This window comes from Neofelis nebulosa, chromosome 3 (genome assembly GCF_028018385.1).
Source record: "Neofelis nebulosa isolate mNeoNeb1 chromosome 3, mNeoNeb1.pri, whole genome shotgun sequence".
Lineage (NCBI taxonomy): Eukaryota > Metazoa > Chordata > Mammalia > Carnivora > Felidae > Neofelis > Neofelis nebulosa.
The window spans coordinates 8568817-8582563 of record NC_080784.1 but is presented as its reverse complement, the minus strand read 5'-3'; the positions used below and the strand labels follow the sequence as shown (position 1 = coordinate 8582563).

Sequence of the window (13747 nt, the reverse complement as noted above, 5' to 3'; positions counted from 1 at the left end):
CCAAGGAACGGCCACCCACACTGTCTAGTTCTCTGCCTGTGAAAACAATACCAGCTCATAGAGAGCTCAGTCGTTTCTTTCTAATGTGTTGACCTAATTTATTTTTCTGGGAGCCACTCGGTCACTGGGGAAAGAAGCCTGCTTCACTGGGCACCTTTATTTTACAGCAATGTCTCCTCTGTCTTAGGAATGTTTCATGGTAGTAACTCCAATCAGATAAGATAACCAGCATAAAAAGCATAGACGAAGGCAGATAAGCATGGAACACTTACCAATATGTGCAGGCATCCGTGCGCTCCTTTATCGTATCGATCCACTTCTATTCAATCTGTATGTTAATACGTGTTATTCTGGAGCTTCTCAGGATTGGGACGCATACAACACTGAACAATGACCAAATCTGGTCATAAAAATGTATGAATAGGGGCGCCCATATGGCTCATGCAGGTAAGCATCTGACTCTTGATTTCGGCTCGGGTCACGATCTCACCGTTCATGAGTCGGAGCCCCCAGATGGAGCCCCCAGATGGACTACTGCTGACAGCTCAGAGCGTGCTTAGGATTCTCTCTCCCTCTCTGCCCCTTCCCAGTCGTGCTTGCTCACTCTCTCTCTTTTTCTCTCTCTCAGAATAATTTTTTTTAAGTATGAATAAACTCCCTGTGTAATGTGTCATTTTTTATTTTGGTGTTTTCTTTTTGACTTAGGTGCCAAAAGGTTGCCACTCTACATTATTCTTCTTAATAATTTATGCTATTTGTCTTTCAAAAATATAGCTTGCCTAAGAATGCCCTTAGAGCTACTTGAAATTCATTCACAAATTAACTCAAGTTAGGGTTAAAGATTACAGGCCTAAAAAAAAAAAAAAAAAAAAAAAAAAATGACAGGCCTATGTGGTTTTGCTCGTTTTCGGACTATATAAAACGTTTATGTTTATCTGATAGGTCTCTTCATATGCCACCTCCTCCAAGAAGTCTCTTCTGACTCTTCCCTAGGAGGATCAGGCCATTCCTCTTTGGGCTCCCGTGATGTGATATTTATCCCATACCCCTGTGCTCCTCTAGAGTACTGATCCTTATGGCCCCATCATTACATTCTTCTTTGTCTCCCCAGCGTCCAGCAAAATATCTGACACCTAAGTAGGTGCTTAAAAAGTGTTCTCAAGACGAATGAACAGTCTAAAATTATGACTCGATGGCCTTCCAATCTGTCCATTTATAAGAAAAAAATGTTTTTCTGATAAAGTGAAAGCGACATGGTTAGCTAATTGATGAGGAGTCCTTGAGATCACGCAGCCACGGCCTGGAATTCACGGACTCAATTTCACCTTCCTATGATGAAAATCGTCTACGTTAACAGCGGGAACCGCACGCGCGAAGTCTTCGGAGCGTTCGTGACCATTCGACGCCGAAAAAGAACATCATCTGCAAGCGGATTTCAGCGCCTGGGTTTTGAAATCCGGAGCAGGGCGGCGGGGGGTCGTTCCACGCGGAGGATGGAAAGTCAGGAGCCGGGCGAGCGGGCGGAGCACGTGGTGCGTGCCCTGGCTTCCACCGAGCAGCGTCAGGCCAATCGCAGGGTGCGGAGAACTTTTACGGACGGTATAAATATTTTGAGCTCGGGGCATCGTGACCAGCTGACGCTTTCCTTCCTCAGGACCAGCTGTTCGGGAGCATCCGGAGGAGAGCCGGGCACGGTTGAGAGTCGCAGCGCCGCGGACGGCCCCGCAGGGTTCAGGTGCGGCGATGTCGCTGTTGGAAGAGAGCCGGCCGTTTGCGCAGCAGCTCTCCAATGTCTACTTCACCATACTTTCGCTCTTCTGCTTCAAGCTCTTTGTGAAGATCAGCCTCGCCATCCTCAGCCACTTCTACATCGTCAAAGGCAACCGCAAGGAAGCGGCCAGGATAGCAGCTGAGTTTTATGGAGTCACCCAAGGCCAAGGTATGTTTACGATAACGCTCTGCCGTCTGGAGCGCAGGCCAGTTATGCTCCAGCCGCGGCCCGAGGAAACCTCGCGTGTTTGCTTTAGGGGCCGCTTCAAAGCCCACTGTGTCGTTAACGTCCCCCCCCCACCCCCACCCCCGACCCCTTACGAAAACATTCCTTAACCTCACGGCTCCAGGAAAAAGAAAATCATTTTGCCGTGCAAAGGCCTGGGTTCATAAAATCGGGGCATCCTGGCCAGAGAGATTAGTGGAAACCTACCATGGAGGATAGATTTCTCTGTTAAAAAAAAGAAAAAAGAAAAAAACCCCAACTCCTGAAAACCTTAAACATTGCATTGGCCGCGCTGTAATTCTAGAGGCTTCCATTACCGATCGTACTTCACTTGTCCTTTAACACGTCCCCGGATTTTTATGATTTTTAAATCAACTCTTTAGTCGATTGTGAAAAAGAGAAGGGTGAAGGTTGTATTTGTTTTTCACAGCGTTTATTTGGCCAAGATTAGAAAATAAAACACGGCCTGTGGAATACTAGGATTTACAGCGTGTGTTTTTCTGGAAGGAGCTGTCATTGCTTTGCCCCAGTGTGTAGAAACTTGATTATAAGGGGATAGGAACATGAATTAACAATTTTTTTGTGTGTGTAGCCAAGGACATCTACCCATGTTTCGCAGGAAGAAACTGAAGTATGAGACCAAACGAGAAAGTCATTTTAACCACAGACTTTAAAGGTTGTAAAACCATTTCTATTCTATTGGACTGATATCCTATACAGTAAAACAGTTGTTATGGTGAGCTTCGGGGTGACATTTTAATTTCCTTACAGCCTTTTGATTAATTTCTGGTTTGAACATCATCAGGCAAGTATGCACACTTTAGACCCCAGATACCTCTGAAGTAGCTTAAATTTTCAGAATCCAAATGTACCATCAAGGAATGAGAAACCTTAGTTTTTTAAAAAAGAGCACTTAGAATGGAAAGTCTGCCTTCTTAAAATCTGCTTTTCTACCTTTTCCATTTGTGGAATACTTCATTTTAGAATCTAGGTTACTCTGTAGGTACGTGGAAAGCTGAATAAAGGTAGAAAATCTTTTTTGGTATGTGAGATGGATACGAAGTCTTTTTTTCCCGGGAAAGAGTGTTCTTATGCAAAGTGAGAAATTTATGTACTCAGTTCAAAGTGTGGAAAATCTAAACGCCAGTATGAAACTCACACAAGAAGATGGGCTCCAGAGGGAACAGGCAGCACGTAATTCCTTGCCCAGCAGCCCAGCTTTGGACCGGCTGTAACTATTTAAATGTGGCGCATGCTGTGTTGGTAAACGGAATATTTTGTTTAGAAAGCAGCAAACATAGGAAACTAGATTTGAAAACACAAACCGCATTTCTAGATATGAGATTAAATCGATCATACACGATCGTAAGGTGATAAAAGTTCTTCTCATGGCAGCCTGCAGCCCATTACTTGCTAGTCAAATCTTGTCTACCTCTTACGAGAATTGCTGAACATAAAAACGTGAAATATTGGCTAAACATCTACACTTTTTGTGTAGATGTGTAGAGAAAGCTATGGTAGCTCCTTTTTGTCCATAGTCATAAATAAGTGGAGACAATTGTCTCCTCTTTAATCTCATCTCAGTGTGCTTATGCCAGAAGGTCACAGGAATATAGGACAAGCCTTCCATGTTCCCGTCTAGTTTTATGAGTCTCTGTGAAGATCTATTAGAACTCTAGGATCATGTCCCTAAAAAAGAAAGAAAGAGGGGCGCCTGGGTGGCTCAGTCAGTTAAGCGTCCAACTCTTGATTTCGGCTCAGGTCACAATCTCACGGTCTGTGAGTTCTGACAGCACGGAGCCTGCTTGGCATTCTCTCTGTCCTTCTTCCTTCTCTCTCTCCCTCTCTCAAAAATGAATAAACTTTTTTTTTAAAAAAAGAAAGAAATCAACACTCATTAATGGAAAATCTTTTCCTGGGAATATTAATTGGAAACACAAGGTTTCGAAAAATTGTGCTTTGTGTTGTTTTAATATTATGCCGATTTAACAAAATTCTTCCTTCTCATATCTTGTATTAATCTATAAACAATAGAATATATCATTATAATTTTTATTCAGTGCAAGCATAATTCATCTCCCAATTTTATTGTAATATTAGGAGGATAGGCAGGTACCTAATGAACTTTTTTTTTTTTTTTTTAACAAACTCTTGATCTCCTACCTCTAAGAGTTAATTTTTCTTTGCCTAGGAAATTATTTATTTCTCCGTCTTAACATAGCTCTTCCTTTTATTTCCTACAATCAGACTATTTTTATTTTGTTTGTATTTTTATAATTAACTAATCAAGCTTAATTATCTTCATTTCATCTAGCAATTTCCTCCTGCCTAGGAAAGATTATCACCTTCATTCCACTTTGAATTAGGCTTCTCATTCCTACTTTCAAGACTTAGCCAGATTGTTCCCCAACATTTCTGACGGAGAGTTGCCAAATTCCATGAAACACGAGATGATGTATGTATTTTCATGTCTTTCACAACCACAGAGGACTCTGGTGACAACATTCTGGATGTCCTCCCCACGAGCCATAGTACTTTGGTATGAAGTAAAAAACTTGTGTCTTACTAGATGCTGTTGCAAATCAGCTCATTGTATTTGAGCAATGCGGGGTAGAGTTTTTTCTTCAAGTACTTTCCAGTCAGGCCTGGGACCAGGGTATGATTACACAACAAGAATGCTGAAGGCTAAATGGCAGATGAAATACTTAAGATTATTTCCTTCTTGATCTCTTTGCCATGCCAATGAAATTTACAAATCTGCCTCTTCATCTTTTGTACTGAAGACTTTTATCAACTCCGCCATCGCATTGAAGGGACCTATTTATTGTACTTTTCTATATAGCCACCCCCCGATCATTGTAGCTGTTAAATGTCCTGGTTGCAATTTCTAAAATACGAGACGACTAGTCTATTTTTAAAGCTAGCCCTATACTTTGAGACTAACAGTGGGGCTAACAGGAGTTGAAAGATGTTTTCAGCTATGGTGTGAAACAATACAGACAGCCAATGAGGGTGTGGGGGAGCACAGTGATTTCACGAAATCACTCCAAGGGCCTAGAAGAAGCCATGAACTACTAATGAATGCCCCAAGGACACGTCAAGAGATGGCATCTCTCTTCCGTTAAGGGTAATACTTTTCACATTCTATCTTAGGCTCTGAAGAAAGTTCAAAGGTTTTACCTACTAGCGGATAGGGCCAGTTCTAAGCACGTGTTTTTGAACACCTTTGGTAGGAAGGCACTGAGAAAGCAAGATATAAAAAAGGCAAAATGTGGGGCACCTGGGTGGCTCAGTCAATTAAGCATCCAACTCTTACTTTTGGCTCAGGTCGTGATCTCGCAGTTCGTGGGATCAAGCCCTGTGTGAGGCTCTGTGCTGACAGCGTGGAGCCTTCTTGGGATTCTCTCTCCCTCTCTGCCCCTACCCCTACTTGTGTGCACACATTCTCTCTCTCTCTCTCTCTCTCTCTCTGTCTCTCAAAATAAGTAAACTTAAAAAAAATGCAAGATGTATTTTCTCCACCTGCTGGTAGTTTATTCTAATTGAGGAGGCTGATGTTGAGTTGACCCCAGGAACAAGCGGAAACATGGATTAGGGGTGCTCATAGAATATTAAGAAACAGTAGATTTAACTAGAGCCAAGGTTCATATAGTAGGAAAGTGATAATAAATTGGGCACAGATATGAAAGAATTTTTAAAAAATTTTTAAAAAATTTATTTATTTGAGAGAGAGAGGATGGGGGGGGTCAAGGGGCAGAGAGAAGGGGAGAGGGAGAGAGAGAGAGAGAGAGAGAGAGAGAGAGAGAGAATATCCCAAGCAGGCTCCGCACCATCAGCACAGAGCCTGATGTGGGGTTCAGACTTGCAAACCATGAGATCATGACCTGAGCAGAAATCAAGAGTCAGATTCTTAACTGACTGAGCCACCCAGGTGCCCCACAGATACAAAAGAATGTGAATGGCAGGTTAAGCAGTTCAAACTTAACTTTGAAGGCACTAGGACTCACTGGGAGTTTCTGCTATGAGTGAAAGGGGGAAATGGGAAAACACATGTATAGAACCTTAACCTGAAGTACGTGTGCACGTAGTAGCGATCTTTGGAGTTGGACAATGAGACAGGCTTGAGGGACGTAAGCCAGTTAGGCTCCTGCCTTGGGGAGATGTGGGGGTAGACTTGCCTGGTGGTGGTGGCGTGAACAGAAAAGAAGAATGATGATACAAATAAATAAGAAGAAGAAAAAAGAAACGGATCCGATGACACCTTTAAATGGCACTGGCAGAGAGGGCAGAGGTTCCTTTAGGGTAACTGTTTGTCTCCCAGAGTTAGACATGGACACATCTAAAGGAAACGTCTGTCATTCAGCAGAGGGACTGATGAGCCACGGAGGTGAGCCTGCAGTTCCCAGCCAAAGCCACTGCAGGGGTGGGGGGTGGGGGGTGGGGGGGTGGACCCCTCGCTGCTAGGTGAGTCTTCGGGGTCACTGCTCCCTCCTGTGAGACATCAGGGTAAATCAGGAAGTGGTGGAACTGGAATCTGAATCCTGGCCTTCCATTTGAGTTACGTAAGACTTCTGTTCCATTTTTTCATCACCAAGTGACCTTGCGATTATGATCTGGCTCTTCCGGGAGGTGTGTCTGCAGAAAGAGAATGAGCTGGCTTGCCCCCACGGGTGTTGTGCTCTGACACTCTGCTTCTTGTTGTAAATTAACACATTTGGATCTTGACAGCAGTCTTTAGCGTTTTGTGCTCTTTGAGTTCTAAGCCCGCCTCTGGCGTGTGCATTTCCTCCGGCTTTGCTGATAGATCTGGCTGCTGAGGGTGCAAAGCCACGGACCGGAGTTTGCACTGTGGAAAAATTCACCAAAGTAATGTCTCCCTGTGAGGCTGCTTGGAACACAGTCTCATGACACCTGCAGACTCTTCAGGGACTGCTTTGTGTTCTTATGATTTCGTGAATTTGGTTTCAGGGTGACCATTAAGCATGCAACCCTTTTTTTTTTTTTTTTTTGACGTATCTATTGTTGAAAATAGGCCCCAGTGTCCATGTGCCACCAGAGGCCAAATGGCAAAAGTGCCGGGAATCTTGGAGAACAACGTCAGCTGGGTAGGAGAAGCAGCTAGAATTTTATGCAATGTAATGTCATGTTTTCCTCCATCAAAAAGTCCATCCTAGGTTTAAAAACAGCTTTAGGAATTGAACTGTACGTCAGATGCCAACAACTCCAGCAGCAGTAATCTTCGTCTTACCTGTACTCAAGGAGCAACTTATTCTATGTAGCTTTCGGTGCTGCCGTGTGGATTGTGTGTGGGGTTATTATGTTAGGAACTTCCTCAGAATCTCAGCAGTGAAAAATTTCAAGAGGCAAATCTGTAGGATGACTTCTTTCATGGTGTGCATTATATAAAGGTGTACAAATACCGTGAAGAGGTGACAGCTTTGGGCACATTTTCTATACTTAGATGGAGCTCCAGGTAAGAATAACTTGAATCAATAGAACTGTTATCTGTGACAAAAGACACGACATTATAATCAAAAGTGCTACAAAAAAATTTGAAGCAATTTTCATTTTGCCCAAGCTCTACTATTTTTTGGAAATGTCAGAGCACTTTTCTGGGAAGAGACCATTATAATACTGTGAATTAAAAACGGAATCTGAGAACAAAGTTCCAGGTTCACAAAGACTGTCGTGTTTTTAATGTTAGTATCTTTGCTCTTCCTCTGTATTTGGAGAAATGAATGGAATTTTGGAATTAAAGAACTTGGCCTACTCATAACTTCACGAGGGGTTGGTTTTCCTAGGAATATTCTTCTCGTACCTTTTGTTTCCCTCTCCCTTCCTTAGGTCATTCGATTACTTGCTCCTTTATTACTTACCGTGTTTACTGGGCTAGGCATTAAGGACAAACTGTACGAACACACCACGGTCCCTTTCCTAAAGGTGTGTATAGTCTACTGGGAGACAGATTGATAACCGAGTAGTTTAAAAACGTGGGATGTGCTATTTTACAAGGCTAAAGAAGATCTTGGGGAGCAAAGAGGCAAGAGTGTAGGGATAAGAATAGTTCTGCCTGGGACATGTCGGTTACATAAAGTTATACTAACAACACGCATTTTCTCTCCCATAATCGTGCACGTATCCTTATTTTTAATGCTCAAAACCATCCAAATTCCCCAATTTCACTCCCCCATTCACTGTTTCATCTTTCAGTCTATTATTATTATTATTATTGTTATTATTTCTGACTCACATATCTCTTGCCTAAATTTTTACCTAAAAGCCCGAAGTTTTATTGTTAAAAGAACGTGTTTTTGGGGCGCCTGGGTGGCTTGGTCGGTTAAGCGTCCGACTTCGGCTCAGGTGATGATTTCACGGTCCTTGAGTTCGAGCCCCGCGTCGGGCTCTGTGCTGACCGCTCAGAGCCTGGAGCCTGTTTCAGATTCTGTGTCTCCCTCTCTCTCTGCCCCTCCCCTGTTCATGCTCTCTCTCTGTCTCAAAAATAAATGAACGTTTAAAAAAAAATTAAAAAAATAAAAAAAGAATGTGTTTGTAGGCAAGAATAAGTATGTTTATTATTTATCCACTAAGGCTTTTGAAAAATAACAGGTATTTTAGTAAAAAATTTCAAAATGAATTTTGCATATATTGATAGGAGGCATTGTTGTAACCAGTTCTATAGTTTTTATATAATAAGGACAGTTGAAGAATAAAAAGTAGGTCTGGACCTTCTGTATTTGAATTTACTCTGTCTTTTAGAAGATGGTAAGTAAACGAAATAAGTTGTTTCTTGTTAATTGGCATAACTGATAACAGTTGTGAATTTAAATCAGTTCAATAAGTACTTGGATGCCTGTTTCTGGCCCAATGTCCTTGCTACACGCACATAGATGAATACATGTGTCTGTATATTACGTATGTGCACCTACAGAGAGATTTATATATTTACCACATGTGCGGCATGACTTTCCTTATGAGCAAAAGGAGACTCGGTGATGTGGGGCCAAACGGCACATACGTAACAGTTAAACAGCAAGTAAGTAGAAGTCCATACGGTGCTAAGATAAAAACAGTTCAGTTCCGTAATGAGTGTTTTCTAAGGAAGTCCCCTGAGAGTATCAGGCCCTTCATCAAGAAGGTGGGGCTTGAGAGTCAATTTCAGAGGCAGACCGTATCTCATTATGCACGAGTGGCGATGACACCAAGCTGGAGATAAGCGCAAAGAGGACGTTTCGAATGTGGAACTAAGCTGGCCTGGTTCATCTGGGGGCAAAGCTTGATGGATAAATGTTAGATAAGGATTCATAGAGGAGCGGTTGGTGCCAGTGTGAACAGTAAAGGCACGTCTTCTCAAATCAGACAGCCACAAGTAAATAGTTCTAGTAAGAGCTTTCTGCTGCCTTGACTAGATTCAGGCTACACAAAAAAGAGCCGTTCCCCAAGGATGGAAATAATTACCACCGGAAGTATTTTACAGAATCCTTGGTGTAATGAGTTAATATGTCCCTATGTGTACTTCACAAACTCCATCTCAGAGAAGACAAAATACCTCCTCCTCGTGGAATCAGCAGGACACGTCTTCGGAGTGGCTCTCTGGCGATTCTGTGGATTCTGGCAACAATTTAGCACATTAAGCTCATTTTCCAACCTAGGGAGAAGACAGGAAGGTTTGTCCCCAGTGATAGATGAACCATGGCATTGAGAGCAGGTGGGGTATTTGGAAAGCCTCTTCATTTGAAACCACCCTCACAAAGTTGTTTTTTTTTTTTTTTAAAGAAGAGTTTGCTTATGGAGTCCGTACAACTTTTGGCATTTCTTCTCTACCAGCTGCGTGAAGAACAAATCATTCATTCTTTCCAGCCTTTTCTCAGCAATGCTACAAAGGAGACCGTTGGCTTTTAAGACTGCAGATGCCCACCGGATAGCAGATCAGGGAAGGAGAGTCTCATAAATTATTAAATTGCCAATGCTTCCAGGCGGCCTGTGATTAAACCAGCCCACTCTGTGAAATTTAGGTTTGGGGACAACATCTATTAGAATGATTTTCTTTTCTGAATCTTCTAATTCTCCATCAGTTACTGTGGGACAGATTAAAAAAAAAAAAAAATCTGCCCTCTAAGTAGATTTAGGAGTTTTCTAGAAGAGCCTGTGGGATGGAGAGGCTGTGTCAGCGTGCAGGGACAGGGTTCCTGGGGGGGCCCCTTCTAAACGGGACAGCCCTACTTTTATGAAGTTTCAGAAGGTGGGCTTTCAGAGGAATTTTTCTTTAAAGAAAGGATAAAATGGTGTTTACAAATAAACGGTGTCCGCTTGTTTAAAATAGGATGTAGGTCACATTCATCTTCAGGGAACCTAACCCCCTCATAAAATGAGTCACAACTGAGCAACCTTTCAGCATTCTTTCCTAAGGATCAGAACAACGGTAAACATTTTGGGCGCGTCGGGAATGTGGGCAAGCATGGGAAGTGGCAGGCAGCCATCCCGTCTCCGTGAGGGCAGCTAAAATTTCCATGCCACCATTACCTACTGAGCAAAATAGAAACATTCAGAAACACAGCCACTCTTTCCAGAAGGCTGAGAGTCTTAAACTATGGGCAGAGGACAAACAAACTGAAACATGATACCAAAGTGCCATTCATGCTCTTAAATAGAAACGCTGGCTTAGTCTCAGTCATCAAGTGTGCAGCTTGGTTTAAATGAAGACGGACGGTGAGAGCCATGGAAGTTAAGGCCCGCGGAGCCTCTGCGCCCTCATAGTGCCGCGCAATTCCTTGTCAGTTGGTAGAGTCGACTGCTACCAAAGCGTGGGAGGAAGCTATTCTAAAGAGTTCCCAACACACCACAGCGGCAGTCAATAAGGAGCACGTAAGTTGTGAATCTGGGGGGAACGGAACCCCTTCGTAACAACCAAACACATCTCTGATGATCTACTGAGGAGACTGATGAGCTCTGTCTGTTTTCCACACCACCTCATTCACTAGAGTAATGATGATTCCTATCATCCATCAAGGGCAAGTAATACAGAACGTTCAGCACAGTGTGGAGCACCAAAGGAATTTCTGAATTTGGAAGCTTTGGGTCTGACTTCCCTCTCTATCCGGAATGGGGAATTAGGAAAAGGAAAAAGTGCTAGTTCCTTCAGAGTTCAAACCCACAGGATCACACAGCTGTTGAGTCTGGGAAGGAATGAATATTTCTTCATAATGACTGTCCAAGAAGAAAAAGGACGCTAAACAAAAATGTGAGCTTTGTTCTCTCCATTCCGCCATTATGATGAAATTGCTCATCTGGTAAAATGTAGTCTAGAAGCCAAGTTTTATGGCTACTTACAGTCACTCAAAGAAAGCAACAAACTAAGAGTGATTTGGGTTGGAGAGACTATCTCCTGTATAGAGAATATTAAGTCCTGAAACAATACTTGTATACCTAATTGGCGTGATGGTCTAGGAATGTGGAGGAAAGGGGAATCTGTCTAAATGCGCTCGATGTTTAGGGCCTGTTGGAAGTAATAATATTTTTTAAAGGAATTTTGATTTATGAAAATTAGATGCAATATTAGAGATTTTTATAATCATTTAAAGATTCATTTTAAATAGCACACACAAAAATGACCACAAACCTGGTTCTACAGCATTGTAACAAAATATTTTGATTATTAAAAAAAAAAAAAAATAAGAGTTCTGAAGGACAAGGGATTTAACTAGAGGGAAAAGAAAAGAAGTTTGTAATTAACCTGAGGCTCAAGAGGCAAACATGATTCTTGCCAAATACTTGGATACTGAATTATAACAAGACTGCAGGGAAATACTGCTGTTATTTTGGAGAAGTCAATTATACTTCTTTACTAAGCGAAAAGTCACTTGGTCTTTGAAATAATGGCCAGTGGCACATAAGAAAAACAATGCCTTGGATATTGAAGAAACTCAGCAAAGACTAATGGAATGAAGAAAATACCTTAAATCAGGGGGAAATGGAGTTTCAAATCCCATTACAGATAACAGTGGTTTAGCCATACATAAATTATTCTGTCATGGTTCTAGCACCTTCCAGCTGTGAGATCTTAGGAAAGTTGTTTAAAGTCTGCAGCCTCAGTGTCTTCATTAGTAAAACAGACAGAATGATATTTATTTCAGAGGGTTATTGTACATTTTCTATGAGATATACTTTAATTACTTAAACCATTGGTCACAGTGTTCTGGACTATAGTTACTCTGTAACAGTGAGCTCTTTGTACGCTACTTTACAGTTCTTCAAAAACGGTACAAAACTGCCCACAGTTTAGTAGCTCAGAGAGGCATCAATAAAAAAAAGATAGTGAAATTATAAATTTTTTTAATGTTTATTTGTTTTTGAGAGAGAGAGAGACAGTGTGAACAGGGGAGGGGCAGAGAGAGAGAGAGACACACAGAATCTGAAGCAGGCTCCAGGCTCTGAGCTGTCGGCACAGAGCCTGACGCTGGGCCTGAACTCATGGACTGTGGGTTATGACCTGAGCCGAAGTCAGATGCTTAATAACTGAGTCACCCGGGCGCCCCATGGTGAAATTATAATAAATGGTGTTTGCTGAACAGTTGCTGTAAGCACACAGTAATGCTTGGGCATTCTGCCCACCGTCGCATTAGCTCTTCAGGTAGATGGTCTCAGAAACTTAAGTGGTTGGCTTTATTCACGTGTTTATTTAAGAATAACCAACGGAAGGGCGCCTGGGTGGCTCAGTCTGTTAAGCATCCGGGTCTTGATTTCGGCTCTGGTCGTGATCTCACAGTTCATGAGTTTGAGCCCTGTATGGGACTCACTGCTGTCAGCACAGAACCCGCTTTGGATCCTCTGGCCCCAGCCTCTTTCTGCCCCTCCTCCACTCACTCGCTCACTCTCTCTCAAAAATGAATAAATATGAAAAAAATGAATTACTTGCAGACATTTCTTCTGCCATCTTACTCTGTCAAAGGAACTCTTGTTGACAGAAATCTTTCAGACGGGAATGTTCCTGGGCCAACCTGCTCACGGCTCTGCTGTAGGAAAACCTCACCTTTCCCTCAAAGGCATTGCTGTAAAAGCACAATGGCATATCACAAATTTCTCTTTGTTTTTCTGGAGTGAGGGCCATGGAAGGAGCTGAAGCTGCTTCACCTCCAAAGTATCACAGCACCAGATACTAACTTTCCCTGCCAAACTTTCTTGCCCTTTTATTTTCTTTCCTCTTAATCCCTGGCAGCTGAAAAGGGAAGACAAAAAACAGTAATGACAACACTAGCCGTGAAAGGCTGAGTCAGTTCGTGGAGGGATTCAGCTTTTTTCCTTTATTTTCTGTTTCTCTCTGCCAGCCGGCCTCTCCAGGAAGCAAGCAAAACATAGGTTTTCACTGGACATATCTTATAAAAAGCGTTTGTTTTTCTTTCTCATGAGAAGGGAGAAAAATAACCCTTTTATAAAAAAAACGAAGCAGATTATATCTGGAAATAAGGACGCAGGATTATTTCATAGACTCACTGAAAAAGCTCAGAGCCTATCAGTATTTTAAATTGTCTGGGGCCCTGTGCACAGGTTTGCAAAATATCCCTCCATGAGCTTCCTGGAACACTTGCTTCTTTATGAGGTTAGTGCAGAGGTTATCTGAAGGTGGCTATGCCTCTGTTGAGAAAATAATAAATCACAAATAATGATTTTGTCTTGCCTCTTAAGTAAGAGACCATTAAACTGTATACGTTATAACCTGGGAACAAAGTAGCGATATAAGCCGTAGGGATATGAAGG

At 42.3% G+C, this 13747-nt stretch overlaps 1 protein-coding gene and 1 long non-coding RNA gene across 5 annotated transcripts in view; one reads left to right on the top strand and one right to left on the bottom strand.

Annotated features, from left to right (window-relative positions):
* Positions 1–1535: 1535 nt before the first annotated feature.
* Positions 1536–13747, top strand: part of ASB5 (ankyrin repeat and SOCS box containing 5) — a 55350-nt gene continuing 43138 nt past the window's right edge. For 2 of the 4 annotated variants that reach the window (XM_058719920.1, XM_058719919.1), the window contains exon 1: positions 1537–1939. In XM_058719920.1, the coding sequence (XP_058575903.1) occupies positions 1744–1939 (196 nt within the window). In that variant the 5' untranslated portion in view covers positions 1537–1743. Of the gene's footprint in view, positions 1940–13747 lie in introns of all 4 variants that reach the window. The other 2 variants (XR_009258893.1, XM_058719923.1) reach the window with 2 other exon arrangements.
* LOC131506365 (uncharacterized) lies at positions 5497–13343 on the bottom strand. Its single transcript, XR_009258895.1, has 3 exons — positions 12905–13343; positions 9543–9641; positions 5497–7501 (listed from the first exon to the last, which is right to left on the bottom strand). It is a non-coding gene; the product is annotated as an uncharacterized LOC131506365 (long non-coding RNA).